Genomic DNA, 27584 nt, shown 5'->3' with positions numbered 1-27584 from the left:
TTTTTATTCTCGGTCTGCTTAACGCCCCCAGCCCGTGCGGATGTACTGTTCGCTGCGCGCTGCCCCGCGGTTCGGGGCTGTTCGGGCCTGAGGAGGAAGGCGAGCGGCGCCGTGGGCCCCATCCCGGTCGCGCGGAACGCGGCGGGCCCGGCTCGCGCGCCCCCGAAGCAGGCCCCGCCCCGGCCCGGCCGCGCCACGTGGCAGCGCAGGCGCGGCGGCCGCTTCCTTCGGCGGGGGGAGCGGCAGCGCCGGCCGCCGGAGCCGCCATGAACTTCTTGCGGGGCGTCATGGGCGGCCCCAGCGCCGGCCCGCAGCCCTCGGGAGCCGACACGGTGAGTGGGGGACGCGGCCGGGCTGGGACAGGGCCGGGCGGCCGCGACAGCCCCGGCTGGGGCCGCCCTGTGGCCGGCGCCTGCGGTGCTGCCGCTGACAGGCCCGGGTGGTGCCCGGTGCCGGTCGGGGCCGCAGCCGCTCTGCCGTGCGGCCCGGGCCGCAGGCGGGTGCCGGGGGACTCCCCTGCACCCCCCCGGCTTATCCCGTGTGTGTGTTATGCCTATCCTTCCAGATCCAGAAGCTCTGTGACCGAGTCGCTTCGTCCACGTTGCTGGATGACCGGAGGGATGCCGTACGTGCTCTCAAGTCTTTATCCAAGGTACGTGGCCAACTTCCTGAGCAGCAGCGTGAATTTGAAGTAGCTTTGTCAGGTGCTGTTAAAAAGGCTTTGTTCGGTGTTTGGGCTCGACCATTAAGCGTTTGTCTGTTTTCCAAACAGAAATACCGGCTGGAGGTGGGCATCCAGGCTATGGAACACCTGATCCACGTTCTCCAGACAGACCGGTAAGCATCCTGCAGCTGCTCTGCGCTGCTGGCCTGACCCTGCTGTGCTGCTGACGCAGCATATGCACACCTGCTGCCCTGTACTGACAGAGCTGGGAGGGAGCTGGCTTTCTGACAACTCCTCTGCCACCTTGGCTTTTTATGCTGGTCCATGTCCTCAGAGATTGTTTGGAGGTAAAAAGAACAGAATTCCAGGAACCAGGATGAAGGACAGAAAGTGAAGGTACTACCAAAGTGTGTCTTAATGCTTCTTAGGGCTATGTTTGCGCTACACCAGAGAGGCGAGTCCAAACAGATCCTGTTAACTAAATGCACTGTTTGGAATAACCCAGATCAAGCTGTTGTTGGGCAAAAGGTGAGCTAGACAGAATTAAGAGAAAAAGAGTCAAGTCACCAGGGGTGTGGTTTTGCTCATGAGTGTTAAAAAACAAGTTGGGGTCAGGCAAATGGGAGAGCAGGACTCTGAGGCTGGGGCAGATGGCATGAGTCTGAGTGCGATGTGTGGACTGGAATTTAATACTTAGACAATCCAGTGCTTGAAATGTCTTTGTCATCCATCCTGGCAATCACTGCTGTACCTGACAGTGCCCACATGTTGTACTGTGGAACCTGTTTGCAGTCCTTGGATTTAAGCCTCAAATACTGCACATACTTGGTATATAGGTAGGCAGATGTATGGGGATAGTCATTCAGTGTGGATTTGAACATCAGGCTGGTCAGTTTGTATGAGCCAGTTGTGAGCCTGTGAATACCTAGCTGTGCATCCACTGGAAGGAGGAGCATCCTTTGATGGCAGTGCTGAGGAGAATTAGGAAAGCTGCAGTTCAGTGTCTGCAAGGCCTCCTGCCCCAGTTATGGATCTAGGATGTGAAACTCTGCTGATGGAGGCCTTTCTTGCCTGGCCAGTTATGCCAGCTAGGAGGAAGGTCTGAGGCTGCTGTCTAGGCAAGTCCCTGTTTTTGCTTTTCTGTGGGCTGGCTAGTTAAAATTGAATGTCTGACCTGGTGTAAACAGTGAAAGGAAAGGTTATAGGAGTAGCTGTCATGGATGTGGAGGGAAAGCCCTTAAAGAAACTAGGTTAAGGAGCCTACTTTCATCCACTTATCTGCTCTGAGGGCAGATTTGAACTTTGAGAGGGGAGGTGGGGCTGTACTGATCCTGTTGAGAAGGACAGGAACTTGAGGCTTTTCAGTGCTTTTGGGGCTCCAATTGATACTTTAGAAATTGTGTGCTGGGGTTCTGTGCACATTTTGTGTGACTCAGGCTGCAGTTGAAAGGAAATAATTAAATAGATGGGGTTTTTTTTGAGTTTTCAGCTGAAGAAATGCTGGCTTTGGGGTATTGCTGGAGTCATTTGCTATTGTGTGTTTGGTGGGGCAGCACAGGAGCTGGGACAGTTTTTGGTTGCTGTGGCTGCTTGGAGACAGAGTTGTAGTCTCTGTGTGTGATCAGTGCAGTGTTACTTGTTGGAGTTCCTGGTACTGTTTGCTGTCAGTAATGGTAGAGGTGAGGTTTCCTGGACTCTCTCAATGGAAATCCAGACCAGTTGAACTGATTCAGTGGTTAATAAGTGAGTTACAGGCTCAGCTGTCACCTAGTGTGGGAGGCTGCTGGTGTGACAGAGGCTGCTGTTTTGTTGTGTACCCATAGATCTGATCTTTGAACCTTTCCAATGTCCACCTGAAATGCCCTGAAGTTTTCTGCAGAAGGGGAAAATGCTCTTTTCGGCCTGTTGTGTTTTTTTGATTTTGCCCTGCAGCTGCTTAGGAAGAGAGGTGCCTTGTGCTGGAATGTTGCCTTGCACAAAGGCTGCCTCTCATGGATGCCTGGGAAGTCTTGTTTCTTGAATGGTTTTTACTGTACAGTAAGAGCTGGGCAGTTCAGCATTAACAGAATAATCAATGGGATGTGGGATGTGATGAACAGCAGATGGTGGCAAGGCAGTGAACAGCAGAGGTGGGATGCTGCTGTCCTCATTTTGTGCTGTCTTTCAAGCAGAGAAACAAGGCCTGCTTTTAATCATGTGTATGTTAAATGTGCTTATTCTTTTGGAGCTGCTGTCATTTCCCTATCCAGAGATGTTAACCCACCAAGCTGCAGCCTTGCTTTTCAGCTTTCCAAGGAAGGCTTTCTGTGTGTTTTCAGGTGTGATCTGTTTAATTTCTATGAAAAGGGAAGTGTAGACTTTGTGGTAGTGTGTTGAAGAACAAAAAGGGCAGTGAAGGGAAAGCATGAGCAGGCTGGAGGTGTGGTCATACCTGCTGGATGAGGCTGCTTCCATGGACTAAGAGGGTAGGTGGTTGTTCAGGCCTCTGCTGTAAACCAGCCTAGCAGCCTCATGAAATGCTCATACACCTCTGCTGTGGAGGCCTTACTTGGAATGCCTTGGAGATCAGTGTGAGTAAGTACGTAGAAGCTGGAGTGAGAGACTTTTTTTCGCAGTCTTCTTTTCAGATGCTTGATAGAGTCATGAAAATGCTGTGAGGTGTGTCCTTCTGCACTTGGATACACCTTTCTCTGTGGTTTTAGCCTTGATTTTCCCTTTTTTTTTAAACCAACTGATTTCATTTTCTTTTGTTTTAAGAGCAAGAAAGCAAGTAGCAGAAATGATGATATAGTTATATTTTGTGCTGTCTTGGTTGTAGCGTAGGGTTTAGAGATGGTTCAGCCTTGGTAATGCAGAAGGAACAGGTATTTCCTGAGAGACATCTGGGTGTGAGCAGGTGAACTAATGCTTTGGGCTTCCCTGCACTCCTGGGCATGCTGGAGCTCAAAACCCTGTAATAATTAGCTTTAGTGGGTTTGGTGACACAGAGGCCGCCTGTTTGTCAGAATTCACAGCTGCATTCCCTGCAGCTCTGAGGTCTGGCTCTGGTTCTGTCTGACAGTGTAGCCGGGAGGGTCCCACCTGGGAAATGCTGAAGCTTGTCTGCGTCTTCACTGGGTGTTCTTGTGGCAAGTTTGAAGTATTCCTAGGGGTTTCTGCTGGAACAGGAGCAGGCTGGAGGGAGTGACTTGGAAAATGAAAGATGCACCTACAGTGAAGAGTCCTGTGGTCATCTGTTTTCACCAGACTTCTGAGACTCACCTGAGGGAATGGAACTGGTAAAAGGAGCTTGACCCTGTTCAGGGAGCAGGTAGCTCATGGTTATATGGTGCTGCAATAAATCTGTGCTGCTTACTTGGCCCAGTGCTGCAAGGGGAACTGCCTGGCAGGAGAGCAGTGTTGTAAGAGCAGATGGAAATAAGTCATTAAAGACAAATGGTTCTTTCATTTGCAGTTCAGATTCTGAAATAATTGGCTATGCTTTGGACACACTCTACAATGTCATATCCAATGACCTAGAAGAGGAGGAGCAAGGTAAGCCCTTGTAGTAATAGTTGTATTTAACTGTGGCACTGCTTTCTTTGGTGCTTTGTTCAAGCTATCAGCTGTAAAACTGATTTACTAATGCTCACCTAGACCTGCTGTGTTATTGTATATAGCTCTTAAGTTAACACTAAAGATCTTGTAAGCAGCTTGCATTAAAGTAACACTGGATCTCTTGCTTATAAATTAAAAAAGACTTTGTTCTCTGAATAGGAGCCAGGTTGGATTGGGGTAACTTTTTTTCTAGTTTGTAAATCAAGAATCAAATCCTCTGCTGTTGGGAAAGGACAGTTCTGGCTGTTACTGCCAAATGAGACATTACCATCTCCTGACTTAACAAGGATTTTGAGATGTGAAATCTCAGGTACCTGCAGTAAGGTGCCACATATAAGTGTGAAAACCTTTTTCAACCCTGCTGTGGCAGTGGATAAAAAGACTTAAAAAGATTCTACTTGTCTTTGTACTGCTGGGCTGTGAAAATCCATGCCACTCCTACCTGTTTGATTTTTTTGAAGGCCATTAAACTGGTCTCCAAGGCCAATGAATGTTTTTTTAAGCCATGTTTCAAATTGTGCTTGGCTTTCTTTTCCATGTTCCTCCAGTTCCCCATCTTGATTTAAAAGTTTTAGAACAAGATCAGGGTTTCATAGCACTGGTGAATTCATGTTTGTGGTAGAGGCCTTGATCATGGACTGGAGGAAAGTGTTGGCAGGTTTTTCCAAAGAGCTCAAACTTGTCCAGTTGGAGTTGTGTGAGAGATGACCAGGGTTGTGAGGGTTATTGGGGTGCCTCAGTTTGACCCCTTCCCTAAGAACTTCCCACAGGAGTCCAGCTGCTGTAGGAAGCTGGGATGGCTGCTTTGCAAACCTGAGCTTATGCTGTAATTGGTTGTGCTGTGTGGAAAGCTGTTCAACTGGTAAACCTGTCTCTTGTTTCTTTTTATTTTATCTGCACTGCCAGATGACTCTGAAGGTAAAAGAACCTTTACTTGTATAATATGGCACTTAGTTTTAGCCCTAGTCACTGCTCCTGCTGGTAACACTTGCTGCTGTTTAAAAAGGACACTGTAGGAGCTTGCACTGGAGCTCAGGGAAGGAAGGCATTTGCCTTCTGCTCTATCCTTACTCTTCGGAGCTCAAGTGAGTTTCCAATTTGACTTCTCCTGTGGTTTGGCATGTTGAATGCCAGCAGATCCCCAGAGACTGCAGTGATGGTAAATTCCTGGTAAGGATGTGGAAGGTGTGCAGCCCCAGACTGGTAGGATTCTAAGAGACGTAAGTTGGTGAACAAAGTTTGTTTGCCCTGGAGCTGGACACCAGCTGCATGGGAGCATCCTTCACAGTGTCTCTTTTAAGCAATGCATGTTAAAATATTCATGATATTCACTTCCACCCTAGGTTACCACTAATGCTTTGCATGTTCTCTTTTTGAAACTGATTTTATTTTTTAAATTAAATTCTAGTCTGCTGTGCTGCTTGGTAGTGAATTGATCTGATCTTACTAGATGGAAGCTGCTGGCTTCATTGGAGATAGCCCTGGGATTGTATAGATTTAAGGAACAATTAGGGGTAGAAGGCTGGTTGCAAGATCTCTGGTGTAAGTGGAAAATAGTTTGTCTTTGCTGTTTAGTTTTTTATTAAACCTACTAGAAGAAATACTTGAACAGAGGAAATGTGATTTGGCCCTTTCATAGAAGAATCCTGAGCTGGAGTAAGGGAAACCAACTACAGCCTGAGAGAGGCTGTGCAAGTTGTGTGTGCTTGTGTGCTGCTCAAGGGTTGCCTTAGCACTGGAGCTTGTGCAAAGGGCAGCAGCTGGCAGCAAGATTGAAACACTTGCTGTTTGCAGCTGAGGGTGGGACAAGGATGTTCAGCTCATGGAAAAGTCAAAGTCAAGTATTTTGGCTGAATTTTGATGTCAAAATGTTTAGGTTTTCTGGACTCTCCTTGACCTGCATCCAGCTACAGGATGTGCAATCCTTGTGTGATTCCCGGCTGAGTTGCCTCTTATTCTACAGCAGCAAGTACAGGAGCTGAACTTGTGTGGAGTTGTTAACCTTAATTTCTGTAAATGAATGTGTTAGTTCAGGAATGGCCTAGAGTTAAGACCCTCAGCTTCAGGCAGGTCACAATAGGACTTAGGTCCTGTTAGGTGCTGGCAGCCTAGGCTAGAGCTATTCTTGCACACAGTCAATCTTCCCTTTTAACTGTTTTTGTACTATATTGTAATTTCTACAGCTAGAAATTTAAAGCAGAGTGGGTTTTGGAGGAGAAAATCCCAAGTCAGAAATTGAATTGCTTTACTGTTTTTCTGTTTCTTTCTATTAAAACCAACACTTTCCCTTTGAGTTAGAATTGCTCCTGCTCAGTTTTTCAGCTTAATTATGTCAACCAGTAGTACCTACATGCCCCTATTTTGTGGAGCAGTTATGTAAATTGTCACTCAGCCTAGAAAAATAGCAGTGGTACAGAGATGTTGCTTGCATGGGGTTTGTTGATTTTGTGGATACTTTAGGCTTTGTTTTTTGTTCATGCAAGTGATGCATGAAAGAAATGTGTAAGACAACTCATGTGCTAGCCCAATTCTATGTAACTGGAGGGTGAAGAATGGGATGGCACTCAATTCTGGCACATTCAAAATCAATTCAGATTCCTAGACTGAGAGGCTGTGATGCTTGGGTGACTCTTCTTTTCCCTTCCTGATGTTCAGGTCTTTTTCTATTGCTAAACCCAATAGAGTAAGATGTTTGGGCCAGTTAGCTTTAGATATTTATATTCCTTACCCTTCAAGGCTCTTGGTGTGACATGGACTTTGCTTTTGCCTATCAGTGTAGGTACTCATGAAGGGCTGCTGTCTTGGCTTAGTGGAGCTATATGGGAATGTAACTGCTGAGATTCAAAAGCTACATTTAGAATAATGTAGGGGTTTTGTTTTGTGAAAAGCTTATTTTGGTGTTTGTTTTGAGAATAATTCAATTAACATAACAGTGACTGAAAATTTTCTGGTCACCCATGGCCTTATTTTAGTAAGAATAAAAATCACAGCTGCTGATGTTGTTCTAGTTGTGTTGCAATATGTTGTTTTTTACTGTTACAGAAGAAAACTCAGCAAAACAAGTGGATGATTTGGGAAGTCAGTTCACAGAGATTTTCATTAAACAGCAAGAAAATGTCACTCTGCTGTTGACTCTGGTGGAGGTGAGTAACTGAGTCTTGTTGAGGCTGCTAATGTAGAGAGCCATGGTTTTGTCCTGGTGAAGCTGGTGTCAGGGGTGAGGTGTGCCAGCATTCAGTCAAGGTGGGGCTGGAGGTGAGTCAGGAGTGACCTGGATGAACACCACTGGTGCAGCTTTTAAAGCAGGGGGTCATGGAGGAGAATCACAGAACCATTTAGGTTGGAAAATGCCTCCAGGATCATAGTCTAACTGGTAACCCAGCATCACTATGTTCACTGCTAAGCTGTGTCCCAAAGTGCCACATTCACGATTCCTGAACACTTCCAGGGATGACTCCACTGCTGCTCTGGTCAGTCTTTGGAATGCCCAACCACCTTTTGAAATTTCCTTGAATAGCTAATCTAAACTTGCCCTGGTGCACCTTGTGGCCATGTTCTCTCATACTGTTACTTGAGAAGGGGGTTTAGTTACTTAAGTAGAAGGAATAAAAGAAGGAAAAAAAACCAAACAGCAGTGGTTGTCCCTTGCACAACAGATGATGATTAAAGCATCAGGACACAGTTATGTCTGAGATGCAGTTCAAGTGGAAAGGATAACTGCTTTCCAGCAGCATGATATTTGACTTATTTTCCACTGGGTTTGTCCTGATGGACTGCTTTTTACTTGGAGCTGTTAAAATTTTTGTTCCCAAACTAAGAATGATTGTGTTTGAGAGAGAACAATACAATACTCTCTTCTTTTTTTCCCTTTGCTTTGTAGTCCAACTTCAGTAAGAAACATGATATTCTACTTTTCCTGTGTGGAACCCATGTCATGCTTTGAGCAGTATGAAGGAAGTGCCAGTGTATCTGAGTTAAATACTGAGGAGTTGGTTACCTAATGTGCTCCTTCCTATCCTTTCAGGAATTTGATTTCCATGTTCGCTGGCCTGGAGTGAAGCTGCTGACATCTCTGTTAAAGCAGCAGGGGCCTCAAGTGCAGCAGATCATTCTGGTCAGCCCCATGGGTGAGTGCTTGAATCCACTGCTGATTGATTCAGAGCTTGATGCTCAGCAGGCATGGCAGAGGCCTGGAGGGGTCTCAAGCAAGGTGTCCTGAAGACCTCAGCCTGGAAAAGCTGCACCCTTTCCTGTGTATATTTAGAAATGGTTCCTTGCAGGTGTGTCCCGCCTGATGGATTTGCTGGCAGACTCCAGGGAGGTGATCCGCAATGATGTGAGTGCAGGGGCTCTGCAGGGCCCTGGCATCCTCAGTGTCTGAGGAGCTGCTGCCCATGGGGGGTGTGCCTCTGATCCTGGCTGAGGATGATGCTGCTGATTCAGCATCCTCACAGCAGCTGGGACTTGTGAAAAGCAATGGAGTTCTATTAAAACCCAGATTTGATTTCTTTTCTCCTCCACCTGTCAAGGGAGTCCTGTTGTTACAGCAGTTGACCAAAAGCAATGCGGCCATACAGAAGATAGTTGCCTTTGAAAATGCCTTTGAGAGGCTTCTGGATATCATAACAGAGGAAGGAAACAGCGATGGAGGTACAGCGGAAGACTTAATCTTGTCTTTCTGCAACTGTGAGCTGATGTTGCCAGGCTTACCTTAGGGGTGGTTGGAGCTTGGTCAGTGGGTAAAAGGATCACAATTTACAGACTGCTTGTAACAAAATAAGCAAGACCAGATTGACCAGGTAGCTGTGTTTCAGTGTCTTTTGAAAAGCTAGTGTACTTGTTTAAAACACCAGGTCACTCCTCTGAGGGTGCAGGAGTTAGTGGCTCTTGCTTGACCTAGGCTTGTGCCTGTATCTCCCTGGAATGGCAGTGTCACATGTGTGTGCTGCATTTGTCACTTACCCAGTTAAGCATCTGCATTCTTCCCACAAGATCCTTGGATGCTTGGAGTGGCTGGAAGTAACAGCTTGCTCAGTTCCTTCAGCTGCACCAACAACTTCAGTTTTCTGGTCAGCTTTTTGAGGAGTCAGTCACCTGTTGGGAGGAGAAAAGAATTTTAAAAAGGAGAAAAAAACATTTCAGCACCTGAGGACTTGCTTTTTTTACTAGCAATATGTGATGCATTTACTACAGTCTATTTCAGTAGCATGACAGGTTGCTGTTCTATGACCTTTCTGTGGGCTGCAGGAGCAGTTACTGCTTCTCTCCCAGCTGTATTATTCTAGGTATGTTGGCATGGGAGTGTTCAGAAAACTTTTGATTTCAAGCTGCTATTTTTAGGCAGGTAATATTTTTAGGAGACTTGTTATGTAAATTCCTGTGTGCTAAGACTTCTCTGCTTTCCCCCTGCCACTTGTATTCCTCTGATGGGAGGAGCCTTCATCTGAGTGTAATTTGAAAACTAAAAAGTAGATTAGAAATAAGTTGAAGATGGTAGCCAGTAATTGTAGAGAATGAATATGTGAGCCTGAAGGAGGTGCTGCCTTGGAATCACAATGGAGTTCAGGACAAACTTTGAGTACATTTCATAGGGGCAGTGTAGTCCGATTCTAGAACAGGTGAACTTGGGCACACACAATGATGGTGAGGTTTTGTTGGCAGTTGTTCCCATTTACCCACTTAACTGATATGAGCTGTACATGCTTTGGGAATTTACTTTGGACTTGGGGAAGAAAAACAGGTATGGGTTCACAAGGTTCATAGTTATTGATCTAAGCCTAATGTGTGTTAAGAGTGAAGAGTTCAGAAATGTGTGCTCTGTTCTGTCTAGAACACCTGCAGCGTATGGACAAACTAATTTGTTTCCATGTGGTGTATTTTGATTCACCATGTGATACTTTGTCTCCTCAGGCATTGTAGTAGAAGACTGTCTCCTCCTGTTGCAAAACTTGTTGAAGAACAATAATTCCAATCAGAATTTCTTCAAGGAAGGTTCCTACATCCAGCGTATGAAGCCTTGGTTTGAGGTTGGAGATGACAACTGTGGGTGGTCTGCACAGAAGGTCACTAATCTTCACCTGATGCTGCAGGTAAGGTGCTGTTACAGCTTCTAATTACCACTGTCAGCTCTTGTGCAGTGCAAAGTGTCATGTCACAACTGTGAGATCCAGGTGTTCAGCTCAGAATTAGCTACCAGTGCTCTGGAGCTGTGCTGCTTTCAGCACAAGCCCTGTCACAGGTGAGTGTGTGATGGCTGGCATGTCGCATAACTTGATGTCACTTGCAATGTAACAGATTTAAATTAAGAACATAATTAGGAGTGTTCTATGTAAAGAATTCCCTGGTATAAAGCTGAAAGCCAAGCAGCCATAGGTAGCAATAAAATAAACATTCTGTTCATTGTCTCCAGTGTCCATTTTTAGAAGCAATTCTGTTTGACAGTGAAACCCCAAATAAGTTAGGTTTTGCCTTCAGAAGGTGCCAGGCTGTGTTCACAAGGCCCTGACATGTTTCCTCCTCTGCAGCTGGTGCGGGTCCTGGTGTCCCCCACGAACCCTCCTGGTGCCACCAGCAGCTGCCAGAAGGCCATGTTCCACTGTGGGCTCCTGCAGCAGCTCTGCACCATCCTCATGGCCACTGGTGTTCCTGCTGACATCCTCACGGAAGTAAGGGGACTGGAGGGGAGGGAGGGAGGGATCAGCAGCTGCTGCAGAGGCTCACTCAGTATTTGCTAAGCACCTCTTTCATATGCCAGAGGTGTCAGCTTCCTCTGTGGGCAGCCTAAATGAAGAGTCATTTACGTTGAATTTCTGGTGTCCTGCAACCAGGAATGATTTGGGTTTGCCTTTTTTTTCTTTAGATTTCAGCATTTCCCAGAGCAGCTGAATTGATGAATGACTTTTCCTGGTTTGGGGGTGGGTTTATTGCTGTTTTAATTTTTTGGGAGAGTCTACAGATATTCTAATTTGATAGGTTACCAGTAATGAGGGATTTTAGCTTCTAGAAAGCCCTGCTAGCAATGTAGGGTGAGGGATTTTTCCCTTGATAAAACCATGTGCTTCGATTGAGTGTGGAGTGTGGACGCCTCTATTGCAGTTGATAATTTCTTAAAAGGCTTCAGCTTTTCACTTGTTAGAGATGTGCAGTTTAGCTGTTATTTTGCTGTCATAGAAAAACTGATCTGGCATACAAAGTTAAGCTGGAGGCGACTGAGCTTTGTGTCCCTTAAGCTTTGCTCAGCATCTCTTACAGCTATTAAATGCCTTGATTTTGTGCACACTGGTTTTACTTAAGTCTCTGAGCTGAGACTTTGTATATGCTTTTCAGTGCTGAACTGTCAGGGTAAACTGGAGTAGTGTTGAAAGCTCTAGGTGGTAGACCATGGCTCAGATTAAACATGAATTTACCTTTCTTCTCTGCCCTTTCCCCAGACCATTAATACTGTGTCAGAGGTCATCCGAGGATGCCAGACAAATCAAGACTACTTTGCCTCTGTAAATGCACCTTCTAATCCACCAAGGTAGAGGAAGAAAAGTGTTTTAACTTTGTTAGAGGATAAGGTAGTGGTATGGGATTCCAAAAGATTTCTTTAATTCCACACTTGGAATTATGATCTGGAGTAACGGCTTCAGGTTCATATAGGGTGTGTTGGCTACAGCATTAAGGTGTTGGGTGTGTTTGCAGAGAGATGAGGCCCCCAACTGATGTTGTGTGGCACCTGAAAAACAAATTAACAATGACTGAAAAATCCTTCATCAGATGAGCTGCTGTTGCTGTCAGCCAGAGGACAGCCTAAAGAAAGGGAAATGAATAATCAATCTCTTATTTTGTGTATAAATAATTGAAAACATATAACACCTTGGGTTTTAATATCCTTGTTTGAAATAGTAATAAGTGTAGTGGTAGGCCCCAGTAGCTTTCCTTATCCATGAAGTAGATCCATATTATGTACCTGCAGCTGTTTTCATTCTCAGTGCAGTTCTCAGCTTTTCCTTGCTGTCCCACAGGCCTGCCATAGTAGTGCTGCTGATGTCCATGGTGAATGAGAGGCAGCCCTTCGTGCTGCGCTGTGCTGTTCTCTACTGCTTCCAGTGCTTTCTGTACAAAAACCAAAAAGGACAAGGAGAAATCGTCTCCACGCTCCTGCCATCCACTATTGACGGTAGGCCAGGGCAGCATCTCTGCACGGGGTTCTGAGCTAGCACCTGTTCATTCACCACCTGGTGTCTCGTGAGGGATTATTTATCTGCTGTTCAGTGACTGGTCTGAGCAGGGTGACTTGGCTTAGATTTGTCTAAAATGTCACTAGTTAGGTTTTTCTGTGTTTTAGCTGTATTGTCTGAAATATTTTCTGTGGCTTGTGTTAACCCCCCTTGTTCCTCTTGGCCATTCTGGTAGCTACAGGTAACTCTGTGTCAGCGGGCCAGCTGCTGTGCGGGGGCCTCTTCTCCACGGACTCGCTGTCCAACTGGTGCGCAGCCGTGGCGCTGGCCCACGCCCTGCAGGAGAACGGCACGCTCAAGGAGCAGCTGCTGCGCGTGCAGCTGGCCACCAGCATCGGCAACCCGCCCGTGTCGCTGCTGCAGCAGTGCACCAACATCCTCTCGCAGGTACTGCCCCGCTGCGGCTCCGGGGACAGGCACAGGGCACTCATGGGCAGGGCATGGCATGGCAGGCACACAGCTAGCAGCAAATCTTACTTTTACATCACATTACTCCTTGATGCTGCCTGTTCTCAGGTGGTGCCAAAGCATCCAGGTCTTAGCCTTGTCCTTCAAACCAAGTTTTACTGGCAGAATCCCCACTCATGTTTTTTGCTGAAGTAGTGCCTGTTTGGTGTTTACCCTGAACCTGCTAATTGGAAACATCATGAAAAAAACAGGCTGTCATGTATTGATGGTTGGCTTTGCTATGCAAAGATAAAACTTTTCTGAGCTTGTTCAGTATGTTAATACCTGGCTTGGGAAATGTTAAGTGAGTGAAGTTCACCTCCTGGCCCGTGCCTCCTTGTGACATTAACCTGTGTTAGAACCACTTAGGGAGAAAACCAGCTCCCTGCTAGCAGACTAATGCTGGTGGCAATTAGACTTCTTTGCAGGTGAAAGTAACACTGGAGTTTTGAACTTGATCCTATGACTTTTCTCCTGCTGTAGCTAAAAATAGCCAGTATTCATTTTTATCCTGTTCCTGGAATTTTTGTGTAAGGTAAATTTGAGTCAGTAGAAATGCTTGTGATTCTTCAGCACTACATGACAAAAGGGACTTGGATATGGGGGGATGTGTCTGAAATGTTGCACTGGAAGGTTCTCAAGTAATCTGTGTGTAACTTGCAGGGTGATAAGATCGACAGACGGGTATGTATTTTTTGGCACAGCTTGTGCGTTTTCCTGCCAAAAGCAGGCCTTTCCCTCTTGTCTGGGGTCTGCTGGGGAGAATTTCTTTAACTGCTTTTTGATGTGTTTCCACTTACAGCTTTGTGTTGCAGTGGTTTGGGTTTTCCCTGGCATAACAAACTCTTGGTGCCTCCAGGGGAATCTCTGGGGGTGCTCCCAAAACTATGGGATGTGTACCTTGGGCAGCACTGGTGCTTTCTTTCCTGGGAGGTCACACTAATGGACCATCTGCTCACATAATAGGTGGGGTTCCTTCTAAGGAAAACTAAAACTGTTAGAAACAGTGTTTCCTGAAGGGCCTGTAGTAAACAAGGGTACCATCAGAAGTGGGCATATGCTGCTGATGTCCTGATGCTGGAGGAAAAACCATTTAGCCTGCCTAATTGTGAATAGCAGGGATCTCGTTATGAGCCCGTGATCCCTGCAGAGCTGTTTGGTTTCCAGGCTGTTTATTAAAACACAGCTGAGTTAGTTATTGGCAGCACAAAAAGCAAGTATTTCTGCTGTGGAAATGTTATTTTACCATGTTGGTCACAGGTCAGTGTTGTTACTAGCTCTGAACTGTGGAACAGCAACCATGGGGGGCTGTCATCTGTCAGAGTAGGTGTTATTATCATGGTATGTCTAGAACACAGCTGATTTTTAGAGAGGATGTTTAGGGCTCTGTGAAAATCCTTGGCAGAGCACATCAGTTTGACCTCTGAACAGCAGGCAGGCTGTAGAATAAATGTGGTTTGCAGCTGCTTCCAGCATATGGGTGTGCTGAAGTGGGGGGCTGCAGAAACAAAGCTCTGTGTTTCTCAAGAAGGAAGGGCCACAGGTAGCAAGGCTGGAGAAGGTTGAGGTACAGCCATGTGCCATAGGGCCACTGCCAGTTACAGAGGTTATTCCCAGTGTGCACGGGCTGGCAAATCCTGCTGGGACAGCTAGAGCCAGTGTGTGTAAGTGGGGGAGGGAACACTTTCCTTGGTTGCCATCTGAATGTTGACTGTTGGAAGAAATGGGTGCTTGTCTGAGCTCAGCTGGGCCCAAATACCTGCTGCTGAGACACAATTGGTAACAGCTGATTTGGAGATGAAAACTAATTTTGTCTGTCTAGGATAAATAAAAGGCTGCAGTTAGTGTTTGCTGTGCTGGCTTAATGTACATATAGTCTGAACCAAAGGCCATTACAGGACTATTGTTCTTGTATTCAAAATAATACTAGGAACACCTGGTAGTTTTAAAGTCAGCAGGCTAGGTCTTGATGATGCAGGGAATCCTTGTATGACTAAATGTGCACCTTGTTCCTTCATGTCACCCCTGTATTAAAAATGCAAAACTAACAGGTTATGGTTTTATATTGGTGCTGATGTGCATTGAGTAATATTTCACACCTGTGTGGCTTGCTGGTTTGCTCTGAGAACAGTTCAATGTGACTGGTTTGATCCTTGTTTTATCCAAGCATTAAAGCTGTTCAGTATAACTAACAAACAGGTGTTTAGAAAGATATGACTTGCACTTTATGAAAAAAAAGGTGGAAGTAGGTGAGTTCTGATCCAATACAGCTTGGGTTTGTATTTTAGTCCTCTCTGTGGAAAGGTAATGACAGGAGTGTTTATTCTTCACAGGGCAGCAAAGTACAGACCAGAGTTGGACTGCTGATGTTGCTTTGTACATGGCTGAGCAACTGCTCCATTGCTGTCACCCACTTCCTTCACAACCCAGCCAATGTGCCTTTTGTATCCTTTGGCCTGCTGGCAGAGTGGAACCCCTGCTTAGCCAGAGCTGAGTTATTCATGGTCAGCTTAAAGGTTTGTCTAGGTCACTTTGTGGGGGTTCTGCAAAACAGAAAATGCCCTGGGCCAAGAGACCAAATCAGCCTTTAGCTGCCAGTGCTCTGTGTACACTGACTTGTGTGTAAGATGCACATACCAAAGCAGTGTGGAAAACAGTCTCAGTCTGCCAGCTAAATAAGTTCTCAGTGCAACAAGCCTGTTGGTGTTATTAGTGTGAATTAAACTTACACTCAAGAGGTAAGGAGAATGCTTTGTACTTCCATGAACTTCCCTGCTTACTTTTCAGGGAAAAACTAGTCAAGTGCATGAGCACGTAAGGCTAAACTGCCACCTGTATCTACACTGCAAGTGTGCTCTGGAACAAGTAAATCTCTCAGGCTAAACAGACAGCTACTGAGAAATTTATGGGAAACCACTGATCACCAGAGTCCTTCAAAAGAGGAGTTAACTTTGCAAGGGTTTTGTCAGCTCTTTTGCTTCCTAACAAAGCTTGGGTTGGTGTGTAAATAAAAGGGAGTGTGTACAGGGAGAAGTGTTACATGTGTTGTGATTATGAACTATCTCCAATATCCTTATCAAGAGTTCCAGCTCACAGGGCAGATAGCTGAAAACCTTGGGGAAGAGGAGCAGCTTGTCCAAGGCCTGTGTGCACTTTTGCTTGGCATTTCCATCTACTACAATGACAATTCCCTTGAGAATTACAGGAAGTAAGTATGACGGAGAAGTAACAGGACTGCAGGTAAAGGTTCTGTGAAAGGCACATGGTGGTTCAAGAGGCTTTGAAGGGTGACAGCAGGGGGATTAAGACTTGAGACAGATGAGTTCTTTGCAGAACTCACCTTGATACAATGATAGGTTCTCTTCTTGTCTTGTTGTTGCACTGGGATTGATTTGTCTGTTCCTTGTAGAGAGAAACTGAAGCAGCTGATTGAGAAGAGGATTGGCAGGGAGAACTTCATTGAGAAGCTTGGCTTCATTAGCAAGCATGAACTTTATTCCAGAGCTGCTCAGAAACCACAGCCTAGTTTCTCTAGTCCAGACCACATGATGTTTGACCATGAATTTACAAAGCTGGTGAAGGAATTGGAAGGTGAGATGTTATCCTCATTTCTCTAGGTTTTATCATGTACTGATGGATGAGCTACCCACCATGTTGTGTTACTCCTGAAAGTAGTGTGATAACACCAGAGGTTGTGGTAATAGCTGTAAGTAATCATATAACCAAGTTGCAGTTAAAGTGTTAAGTGAAAATACTCTAACTGGAATACCTGATTCACCATTCAGTGAAATGATGATCAATAGATTGGGTGAGTTAGCACACTGGCCTAGAGGTGTTGACCTGTGCTCACACAGAAACTAAAGTACTGAGCACATTCCATAGTCATAGGAACTTCTTTTGTTGAAGTACATAATCCAAACAGTTGTTGTTTCTAATTAATAAATCAATGCTGAAATTCTTGGCTTGTTAGGAAATGGACACTTGCTTTAGTGTGTGCTTCACGATTGTCATCAATCTAACATCTCACTTGTGTCCTGTTTATTAATATTCATCTCAACTTAAATCAGTCTAGAGAAAGAAAAATCCTTAAAGCAGCAATGGTCAAGATGGATTTGCCCAAGCAATTTCATCCGCATGTTGCTCTTGCAGACTAAGTCCTTAACTTACTTGCAGAATGATTTGGGCTGCAGCTGTAGTGGAGCCATAGTGCAAGTAGAGCACAGCTTTTTTTCTTAGGAATTACTCAAAACACCCATTTACTTATATGGGACAGAGAAAAGCAGTAAATGTGCACACTGCAATAAAGTCACCATTTCTATTAAGCCTTTGTGACAATCTCTGTTTCAATGTGCAGGCTGAGTTTGTAATGCAGTGACCTCAAACTCTGAGACTGGTTTGAGGACAAAGATGTGAACTGAGCTCTAGTTGAAAGAAACTGTTTTTGACAGGTGTCATAAGTAAAGCAATTTACAAGTCCAGTGAGGAAGACAAAAAGGAAGAGGAGGTCAAGAAGACATTGGAACAGCATGACAACATTGTGACTCACTACAAAAAAGTCATTAGAGAACAGGTAAGAGGGAGCACAGACATGTGCCTCTAAAAGCTGTTGGTTTTGTCTTCTGGAGGCACTGCAGTGCACTGCAATCCCCCTTGTTCCGAAACAAGTAACAGGGATTCTAGCAATGCAGAAATGCTTCTAACAACACTCTTGTCAAGATTGAGCTGAAATGTCAGTGTTTGGAACACTGGTTAAGGTCCTTTTTTTTGCCCTTGCACCACATGCTCTTACCCATGTTGGGGTGTTCTCATTTCATATGAGGAATTGGAGAACTTGCAGCTCTTCAGAGATGCAATTCTGACTTCTAGGCTCTTACTTGGACAGATGAAATGGGGCTGAATGAAAAAATGGTTTGTTAGTTAAGTTTGGCTATACCTGCTGGGATTGGACTCTCAAAACCTTTTTTCAGGGGTAGCTAACTTGTGTGGTTGCTGCAGCTTAGATGGAGAAGTAGAGGAACAAAGCTAATTAATTTAAACTGCAAATGGGAAACTGAAGCAGGTGCTCTGTGTTCAGAGATAAGAGCATGGGGTACATGAGGCATTAAGGATGCTTTGGAACTACCAGAGGCTTTACTGAACATGTCATGTGTAGTTACCATGATTTCTTTCAAGACTCCTGAAGTAGTAGGCAAAACAAAAGCAGGCTTTGGTATGCTAGATAAAAATTACAATCAGCCACCTTCCCACCTCTCCATTTTTCCTGCTGTTATTGGTGTGATAGGCTGCTGCTGTCTTTGCCAGGTGTTTTTTCTAGCATAGTTTGCTAGGTTTGCAGGAGGCTTTTCTGGGCAGTACTGGATGGTGGAACTCAGGTTTTGGTGTTTTCCTTCACCTTCCTGACAGAATTGTATTCAAGAGTTACTAGTATAACTATGTATATGATTACTGTATGTATCTAGTATGGTGCCTCTTTTCTTTCACAGGACCAGGAGCTTGAAGAACTAAAGCAGCGAATCAGCACTTTAACATCTCAGAATGAACAGCTCCAGGCTACAGTCACACAGCAAGTGTCCCAGATCCAACAGCATAAGGACCAGTACAATCTCCTCAAAGTACAGCTAGGTGGGCTGCATGAGTGACAATATAAAATCATGCTTGTGCAGAGATGTGGCTTCTGGCAAACTGCAGCAGAGCTCCAGCAGAGACAGCCTTGCAGTTGTATGAGCTGACCCTTGCTGTGAGAACTGCTGGCTGCCAGGGAGCTGCTGGCAGAGGCTGCCTCTGCCTCGGGGCAAGTCAGTCCAAAGCAGTTACTGCCTGTCCACGTTCAGAACATGACCAGATGGGCCCTGGAGTGGGCTGAAGTTTGGGTCTGGAATGCAAGTGTGAGCTGGGGAAGATGGTCTGGCTGATGTGCAAGATGAAGCCTGTTACTGTCACTAGAGAAATTGCTAATTTAGTGTGTAAATCAGGGCAGTATGTTCTCCTTATCCCAGGGTCAAAATGCCTGATAAGGTATACATGACTTGATTAAAAATACCCAAACAGCCTTCATCATTACTTATGATGAAAAACATGAATCAGTCACCTTCAGAGTTTGTCCATGCCATTATTTTTGATGAACAGAATGGCTGAAGCAGCAAGGTGACACACATAGCTGAAGGAATGGCAAGAAGGGCTTGTGGGGCAGGAGCAGGATGGGTAACAACTACTTTGATTGGTCTCCTGGAAACCAAGTTAAGGAACTGCTTGTCTGACTTTGGTTGTAACCTCTTGCTGTTTAGGAAAGGACACCCAGCATCATAATTCCCATGGTGACACATTGCAAATGAATGGCATTCAGACAGAAGAAGTGAGCAAGTTGAAAGAGGAACTGGAAGAGTGGAAAAACAAGCATGAGCTGCTGCAAGGGCAGTTAAAGGAAAAGGATTCTGTGATAGAAAAATTGGTAAGTGCTGCATTTGCACTGGTGAGAGCTCCTTCTGCACTCACCTCAGAGGACACAACCAGCTCCTCTCAGTAGAGAGCTTTGATGTGCATTGCTCAGCCTGCTTGTAGCTCCTCTGCTGGGAGTTTGGTAATACAAGAACAGCTATGACTTTTTTGCCAACACGACTACATTTAGAATTCTAGTACTAAAGCTGATTTTTTCCCCGTCTTTCTTTCAGAATTCTTCCCAGTTAGAGATGGGAGCTACAGAGCAGTCTTTACAGACCAGCAGATTTGGTGGCTTGGAGCACAGTAATGAGCTACAGAAGGTGAACCTGTGGTATTTCAGTGCTGCTGAACAGGGGTGGTGGCTTGGGTTGGGAAGAGAGCTCTAGTCTTCAGGGAAGAACATTGATTCCTGAATGTGTTCCTGTTTTTCATCAGACATCTTTGTGATGATCCTAATCTTGAAGCATCAAGTTTATGCCTCTAAAAATGAATTGGTTATTTTCACTAAGCAGGTTTGAGCCAGCAGAAGACACTTGCACTGACTTGCAAAATGGTTTTAACCAGTACAGAATGTATGTTTTAATGTTGATGTGAGGTTAGATGTATTAGATGTACAGCACAGAATAAAGAACTGGACCTTCAGTTCTTTATTCTGTGCTGTTGCTCAAGAAATACCTGTTGGAGTTCCTCTGTTTGGAGAACTAATGGTGCCTGGATTACCCAGGCACCATGGGTTTGTGCACTGAGAGGGGCAGTGCAGAGGACACCAGTGGCAGTGCAAGTGGTATGAAACACCTTTACAGAAGTGACTGAGGCTCAGACAGTGCCTTGCTGGCCATTCCACAGAAGAGGGGCTGGAAAAGCAGGGTGGACAGTGCTGTGTGTTGCTGTCCAGCCTTGTCAATTAAGGGAAAAGCTGTTGTGGTCTCACTGAGGCACCTTTCCTGTTACGTTTCCTGGTGTGAAGCAGTTAGTCTGGGAGCATTTCACCTTAGGAAAATTTCATGTGAATATGTTGTTTTATCAAATTAACTGAGAAGTTTTGTCTCTGTTTCCCAAAGGAGTTAGAAATGCTCAGGAGTCAGTTACAGCTACAGGCTGCGGAAATATCCAAGCTTCAGATGGAGAATCAAAAGCTACAAGTGATGGTACTGGTGAATGAGTTCTTTCTTGTGTCTATGGGACCTAAATCTTCAAGACTTGCCTTCCTGCTACTGTCTGTAGCTGCTTTCCTAAACAAAGCTCCTTTTAAGTGCACATATCAGCAAGTGATTCCAACAGTGTTTCAAATTAATTTATGAGTTACCCAGACAAATCCTTCATGAGCATAGAGAGCACTTTTAGTTTAGTTAGTTCTCTCTGATGGCACTAGTTTAAACAATTATAAACTACTGGCTGTTCCAAGCTTAAGCTCTAATTAAAGTAATAGCCTTTGTGAGACATGACTGTGATACCATACACATGAGAGATCATTATTCTTACAAGCAGTTGAGGATAGTAATATGAAGGTTGATGTCTAGTTGAAGGGCAAATGATAGGGACATCTGTCTGTGCAGGCCTCCAAATGCTGCCGAGGTTTTTTGGCTGTGAACTGAACTGATGAGGCAGTAAAGCCTTGTGGCGATGTAAATCTGTCTTCAAAACTAATAAACTGCTTTAGAAAGGGAATGTTGGGCTGCAGAGCCTGAACAAGTTGTCTGAAGGTGTTCCCCAGACAGTTCCACAGCAGAGCTAACAGCTAAATCGGGCTGCAGGGAGAGGGGCCTAGAAGCAGCTGACAAACAAGTGTTCAATGTACACAGGGTCTGGGAGAGGCAGACTCAGCTGCTGGGAGGGAAGATGCCATTGCTCATGTGCTGCCCATGTGTGCTTGTGACAGTGCCTTTGGAGCCAGAGGTGTGTCCTGGTGTCCCTCCAGCTGTCAGGCCACCTTATGGCCATCCTACATCCTACTGCTGCCTTCCTTAGAGGACTGGCTTAAGTGTGCTCCAACTGGGAGGCATTGGTCTCAAATTTGCGCCATGTGGCAGTTGTAGCTGACAGGCAGCTGCCGCATTTTGGAAATGACTTTGTGTAGGGCTGGCTGAGATGAAACTTGCTATTTTTAGTAGCCTTATACAAAGAACTGCAACTTCAGCCTAATAAATTGGATGTTTAGCCTAATAAAAAGACTTCTGTGGCACTTGAATACTATCAGAGCAAAGGTGGATTGCCTGTAATAGGATCTGCCTAGGAAAAAAAACTCCCAAGTCTTTCAAGTGCAGCTACTAGGAAATAAAGGTTTTGCTTTGTCTTCTTGTTTGGCTGTACATGTGTGTATGAGTCTGAGACCCAAGGAAGCACAGATCTGTTTGCTGATGCCTTGCAGCATGGGGTATATGTCATCACCATACCTTGGCTATGCTGTAAAAAGAGAGTATGCTTCTAAGAAACTGACTCTGTGATGTCCCAGCTTGCTGTCTTAGTATGTGCAACACTGAGAGAGAACTCCTTGTCCACAGAACACAGCTGCAGATCCCATGTTAGGAGACAGTGGTGCACCAGCAGCTATGAGCTCAGAATTGGAGGCACGACTGGAGCAAGAAATCAAAGAGCTGAAGGTGGGTAATGGGTGAACACCAAACCTGGCCATTGGATACTCAGCCTTGCATTAGGAGGCCTCTGCAGTAGCCAGGGCTGGGGCAAGTGGTTTGTTTCATCAGCATCCTCAGGCTCTGGTAGGGAAGCTGGATGTCTCCATTTTTCACATGGGAAATCAAAATTTGTCTGTCTTTAAGGCCTTGATAAGGACAGTCTAGGGTGTAGCTTTACTGTAGCTTTACTGTGACAGAGACAGTTCAGTAACCACTGTTAATATTTGTTCCTGCTTTATCCAAGCTATAGTAGCTTGTGTAAGGATGTGTGTGTGTGTGGGAACAAGGCCACAGGAACCAATGGTCAGCTGGAGCTGCTGAAGGTTGTGTACAGGATGTGTTTGAAGGATACAGGGCTTCAGCTTTACCTGTGCTTGTATTGTGATGTGATGTGGGATTTCCCCTGTTGCCAGAGTCAAGTCAAGGCCCTTTCTGAGGAGAAGGAATCACTGAAGCAGCAGCTGGACTCATCCACTAGCACAGTTGCTATATTGCAAGACAAGAACAGTAGGCTGGAGCGAGAAGTTGCAGAATCCAAAAAAGAACAGGATGATCTCCTGGTGCTGTTGGCTGACCAGGATCAGAAAATATCTGCACAGAAGATGAAACTGAAGGACTTTGGTGTAGCGGTAAGCCAAGGAATGGACCTGGGAAGTTCTTGGGTCTGAGACAGGCCTGGGCATGGTAATCCTCAATCCACAAAGTCTGGGGATGCCCCTTTCTATAGAGGCAAGTTAAATCCATCAGTTACTTTATCAACTACTACTGGCAGACATCAGAGAAAGCTGACCACTGCCTGTTGTCCCCAGTGGTCAGCCACTTCTCTCTTCAGCAGAGAAGTAAAGAACTATGGACATGGTAAGATGACAGTTGCATTTAATAAACATTAATTGATGTGGCATTGTTGGTTTAGGTTATCTTTAAGCTTATTTGCACTCAGCATATGTCTTGCCTTCAATAGGTTGGATCAGAATAAGGGGTATTACTGCTCACAATAGATCTTGTATTTCAGGTTGAAGATGAAGATGATACTGAATCTGGAGATCAGGGGGATGAAGATGAGGATGGAGATGAAGAGGAACAAGATGAGAATGCTGCTGTGTGTTACCAAGAAAACTAGATTGCATTGTTTTTGGGGAGAAGTCTATTACTGGTATACAAAGGAAAACATCTGCTTATGGGAAGCAGATGGGGAAATGACAACCATGGGCCTAGTTCTAAGTTACTCAAGTGTTGGAAAATCCTTTGTACTAGGTAAAGCAAACAAATCAGTTTCAGTTCTACATGAATACCCCAGGTTGTACTTGTTTAGAAGTTGCTTCACACACTGTTTCAAGCAGGGAATGACAATGTTGCTGCCTTGGTTCATTGTCATTGACGGTTCTGTGCATTTGTCTATGGTTTTAACTTCCTTGAGCTCTTAACATAATTAAATACAGAAGTATTTGGTTTAACATCTCTCACATGGAGTCATTCCTCCTGCCTTCAGCATGGAGCTTCAGTGTGGTTTGTGGCCTCCTCTCAAGAGCAGTGGGAGGCACAAGGGTTGGTGTGGCCTGTGCCAGCCCAGGGTCTGGCCCTGGGGGTCCAGGGGCCCTGCACACAGGTGTGTGCCTGGACACTGCCCTGGCTGCACTTGGCCCCTCCTGGGGAGCCACCAGAGCTCTGCTAACACGTGGCAGAGGTTTCATTGGAAGCTGTGCAAGAGATACAGCCTTGGGGTGAACAATTGCTGTGGAAAACCAAGACCAGTACACTCGAGCTAAAGTGCTACTGAGTCAGCATAAATCCAAGTTAAAATCTTATTGTCTACTTCAGTAAGGAAATGAAAACTATGATTTATATAACTTATTGGCTCTTTATGAGTAAATAAAAGATGAAATTTTAAAAGAAAACACAATGGTAAATGCATCAAATTCTTTTTTTTTCTTTTTGGTAATAAAGAGAATGTCTACTTTGTCCTCATTTAATTCTCTTGTCCTAACTTAACTGCATACATTTTAATATGTGTAAGAACATCTACAATCAGTCTATGCTGATAGATGAAGGTAATAACAATCCACCACCTACTGTTTACAAAGCAAAAGGCATGTGAGTGCTGCTTTGGCCTTACCTCTAGGGCACTGGCTTATCTGGCAGCCAGACCTGGACTCTGGTCCAGATGGCACTCTGCAATGAAGTTTTTGTTGCTGTCCTCTTTGGCGTTATGCTTAGCAAGTTCTTCCTTTTGGATGCAACTTCAAAATGTTTAAAATCATAAGAAAGGAAGGAAGAGATAATGAGGTGGGGGGTAGAGAGTGCAGGAGACAGACTAACTGGTTTGAAACAGGTTGTAAAAAAGCCTGTTCTAAATGCCTTTCCCAATTAGAAAACCTGTTCTGTGCATTAGTTTATTGCACCATCCTAGTGGTCTGTCTTCCTGCTCATAGGAGACATGTCTGGTGATAACTGTATTACTGTCAAAGGGAGGTATTCACTTGTCTGCATTCTTGGCTGTGTCATGCAAAGCAGATTTCTTCTTAGTTCTTTGGAGTCTTTTCTTGTCCTTTTGTGACTGGGCTATCATGAACACAGGGGCCTTTTTCACACTCTGTACAGTGTTCAGATCCCTTGCACAGGGTCTCTGTCAAAGCAAGCAGCTGCTGTCAGCAGGAAGGGAAATCCATCACAGATTTCTCCTTTGCTTGGTGTGTGTGCTCGCATACAGAGAAACAGTAGGAGGTGCTGAGCTGCAGAGAGCACCAGGAGAGATCAGGAGCAAGTAAGTGATGTGGGTGTGCCCAACAGCACAGCTGGGGCCTAAACAGCATCTCCAGACCAGGCAGTGCAGTCCCTTCACATCCACCCTTTCCATGATGGGTTTCCAGGAGCAGTCCTGTGCTGCTCAGTCTGAACACGGGAGGGCTTTCTCATTTCTTTAAGACAGGTGCTACACAGTTTTCTGGACCAGTTGTTTGCAAAAAAGGGATTTCAGGAAAGCAAAAGCAGCCTGACCTGTGTTACCTGACCTGTGTTACTGGCTTCTGCCAGCTGCTGGTCTCCTGCAAGCTCATAAACTTCCAAACCCTCTTTATTTGTGTGAAGTTTTTCCTAGAATTTATTTTTGACAAAGGGCTCAGCAGTACATACAAGCCTAAGAGGTAATTCTTTTAGTGAATACTTTACTAGAAAGATTGTCTCCCCTTCTTTAAACCATAGGAATGAGAAGAAGGTTGAATGGGGAGAGACTGGAGACTAATTGAGGGGGAAACTGGTAGCCAGCCAATCAGCCCTGGCCTGTGTGGCACTGGGTGAGGCAGGTGTGGGGGTCTGTAGAACACAGCTATCCACAACAGCCATTGGGACAGCTGTCAGTGCCATGAGTGGTGGTTGAGGGGGATTTAATGCTGGCAAACACCTCCTGGGATAGGTGAGGGGCCCCTGTATCCCTGCAGTGTCATTTGCCATTGTCCCTTTGCAGGGTTCCTCCCTTAGCCCCTATGAGAGCTGGAGGAGAATCAGGACCTTTCCTGCTGTTCCTCGTGAGTGCCCAAGTGTTCAGCAAGCAGCGCCTCCTTTAAATAGCATGCTGATTGGGTTACCCCAGCTTTGTGCATTTATGTGCAGATGGACAGCAGCAGAAGGACAGCTGCCACCAAACAAGAGCAGAGCCCCTGTGAGGGGCCAGGTTTGCACTTTGCTTCTAAAGCCAAGCTCTGCTGTGAATAGATTGCTCATTAGCTGCCTGCCCCTCTCAGCTGCTCCTGAAGATGTGGCTACCATGTCAATGGATCCATTTGTACCTCACACCTGTGTGGCATTGCTGGAACACACAGCATGGAACAGCCTCAGTGTGTCCCTTTGCAGAAATGGCTGTGGGGAAGTGGTTCCTACAGCTCCAGTCTCTGTGATCACCTGGTATGCTGAGCCAGCTAAAATGACTTCTGAAAACCCACAGGGCCTCTCTGTGGAGGCAGGTGGTGAATCTGTCACTAGACATATAGTTGTGGTACTTCCAAGCTGCTCTTTGCAAATTTTATACCTCTGCTGTGCAGGCTCTGGATTTTACTGGATTTTACCAGCTCCTTTTCTCCATGAAGCAGGTGCTAGAACATGACATTTATTTGAAATGACATTTCAAAAACAAGAACTGGGTCTGAACAAGCTTGTGATCATGTCTTATCACTTCTATAAGAAACCAATAACCTCATGACACTGTTCTTGATAAAGGACATCCTACTGGGAGCAGATGGTGATGCAATGGCTTTGCAATGGCATCAGCTGAGGCTGATGTGAAGGTCAGGCCAAGGCTGAAAATACCATTGGTGCAATGTTGTGCCTTGAGGCTCCCAGTGTCACTGCTGGGCAAGGAGGGGCAGTCAGGGGTCATTACCACTGCTGGCAGGCAGCACTGCTGTAGCAGACCCCAGGGCAGCCAGCCCTCCTGCCTGCAGGGAAATGCTGCAATCAGCAGTGCCAATCAAGAAGGGATGTGGCTCTTCGGGCAGCTGCCTCTACACACGGGAAGGTCCTTGAGAAAAAACGTGCTCTGGGGTCAGTGTTACAGAGTGGCCTCACAGCAACCCTGGGACAGCAGTGACAGATGAGCTCAGCACCAAAGGCAATGAATGAGCCCTGCTCACAGTGAGACCTGAGGCACAGCACAGTGGGACCCCAGCCGTGTCAGCAGGTGCAGCCCCTGCAGCCAGATCCTATCTCTCTACGTGACAGACAGACAGACAGACGTGCTTCCCAGTGGCCAGGGCTGGCACTGAGCACACAGCTCACAGCAGCAGCCCCACACTGCAGGAACGAGCCATTGCTGACTCCCCTCTTGCTGTGCCTTCATTTACACAAGGGCAGGACAGCCTGGCTTTTGACTGAGTCCCTGGCTGTGCCTCGAAATGTCCCGATGAAAATGAGCAGAGCAGCACGGGTATGGGCCTGGCTCTGCACTCCCTGCAACTCAGGGGTGCTTGAGGGCATCCAAGACAGCACAAGAGGACTACACAGAGTGGGAAGGCTCTCATCTGAGTTCCACCACCAAAGAGGAACTCCCAGAGCTTCCCTGATAGTTTGTCAGGTGCAGCAGCGCCATAGGCAATGCAGGAAATTCTAAACACCCTGTCTTACAGCAGGGAGCCATGTGATGATCCTGAGGAAGGCAAGTTCAGCATCCACATCAGGAAACCAGATTGTTCTTGGGCTTCTTGGCTGTGCACTGGAGCCATGCTGGGGCCAAAGACAGAGCTGGTGCCCTTCTCAATCATGCTGACCCCAGATTTCCTAAACTGAGACCAGTCCAGCAGGTTTGCCCCAGGCTGCGTTCTCCTCCCAGTGGCTCGGGGACATGAGTGCAGCTAGGAGGCAGAAAGCTGCTAAGGTAATTATTTAGCCCCTGTTTATCCCCTGGCATGTCTCTGTATCCATCACCACTTGCCACTGACCCTGGGAACGGTTTGCTACCCGGGGTCCTAGTTTGCCAAGCTCGAAAGCGGCCACCAGGTGTCAGGCTTTACTCACGGATGGATCAAACCCAGGCGACTGCAGGCTGGAATGAAAGCCTTGGGATGCAGAGGTTACATGAATGGAATGGTTTCCAAG

At 45.9% G+C, this 27584-nt stretch overlaps 1 protein-coding gene across 4 annotated transcripts; it reads left to right on the top strand.

Annotated features, from left to right (window-relative positions):
* Positions 1-245: 245 nt before the first annotated feature.
* USO1 (USO1 vesicle transport factor) lies at positions 246-23966 on the top strand. 4 transcript variants are annotated; one of them, XM_058024311.1, is made up of 25 exons: positions 246-332; positions 566-652; positions 773-837; positions 4119-4198; positions 5168-5179; positions 7304-7404; positions 8286-8388; positions 8542-8597; positions 8791-8911; positions 10172-10350; positions 10786-10926; positions 11692-11780; positions 12268-12422; positions 12665-12870; positions 15264-15374; positions 16020-16138; positions 16340-16521; positions 17379-17500; positions 18414-18552; positions 19215-19378; positions 19599-19688; positions 20430-20516; positions 21870-21968; positions 22415-22630; positions 23014-23966. In XM_058024311.1, exons 1-25 carry the CDS (start codon positions 267-269, stop codon positions 23119-23121), a joined length of 2898 nt encoding a protein of 965 aa, XP_057880294.1. In that variant the 5' UTR covers positions 246-266; the 3' UTR covers positions 23122-23966. The 4 variants fall into 4 exon arrangements, with proteins under 4 accessions (XP_057880294.1, XP_057880293.1, XP_057880297.1 ...); XM_058024310.1 differs by having other exon boundaries at positions 12659-12870; XM_058024314.1 differs by lacking the exon at positions 5168-5179.
* Positions 23967-27584: the final 3618 nt, after the last annotated feature.

Source organism: Melospiza georgiana, chromosome 5 (genome assembly GCF_028018845.1).
Source record: "Melospiza georgiana isolate bMelGeo1 chromosome 5, bMelGeo1.pri, whole genome shotgun sequence".
NCBI lineage: Eukaryota > Metazoa > Chordata > Aves > Passeriformes > Passerellidae > Melospiza > Melospiza georgiana.
The sequence above is the reverse complement of the archived record's forward strand: the minus strand, read 5'-3'. Positions and strand labels throughout refer to the sequence as shown.

What these genes read in the sequence shown, in the direction of transcription:
- USO1 (XM_058024310.1), top strand. Translation starts at nt 267, where the DNA reads ATGAACTTCTTGCGGGGCGTCATGGGCGGCCCCAGCGCCGGCCCGCAG. An exon ending in GCTGGTGAAGGAATTGGAAG is followed by an intron (nt 16,522 to 17,378) that starts GTGAGATGTTAT and finishes TGTTTTTGACAG; the next exon opens with GTGTCATAAGTAAAGCAATT. An exon ending in TCTCCTCAAAGTACAGCTAG is followed by an intron (nt 18,553 to 19,214) that starts GTGGGCTGCATG and finishes CTTGCTGTTTAG; the next exon opens with GAAAGGACACCCAGCATCAT.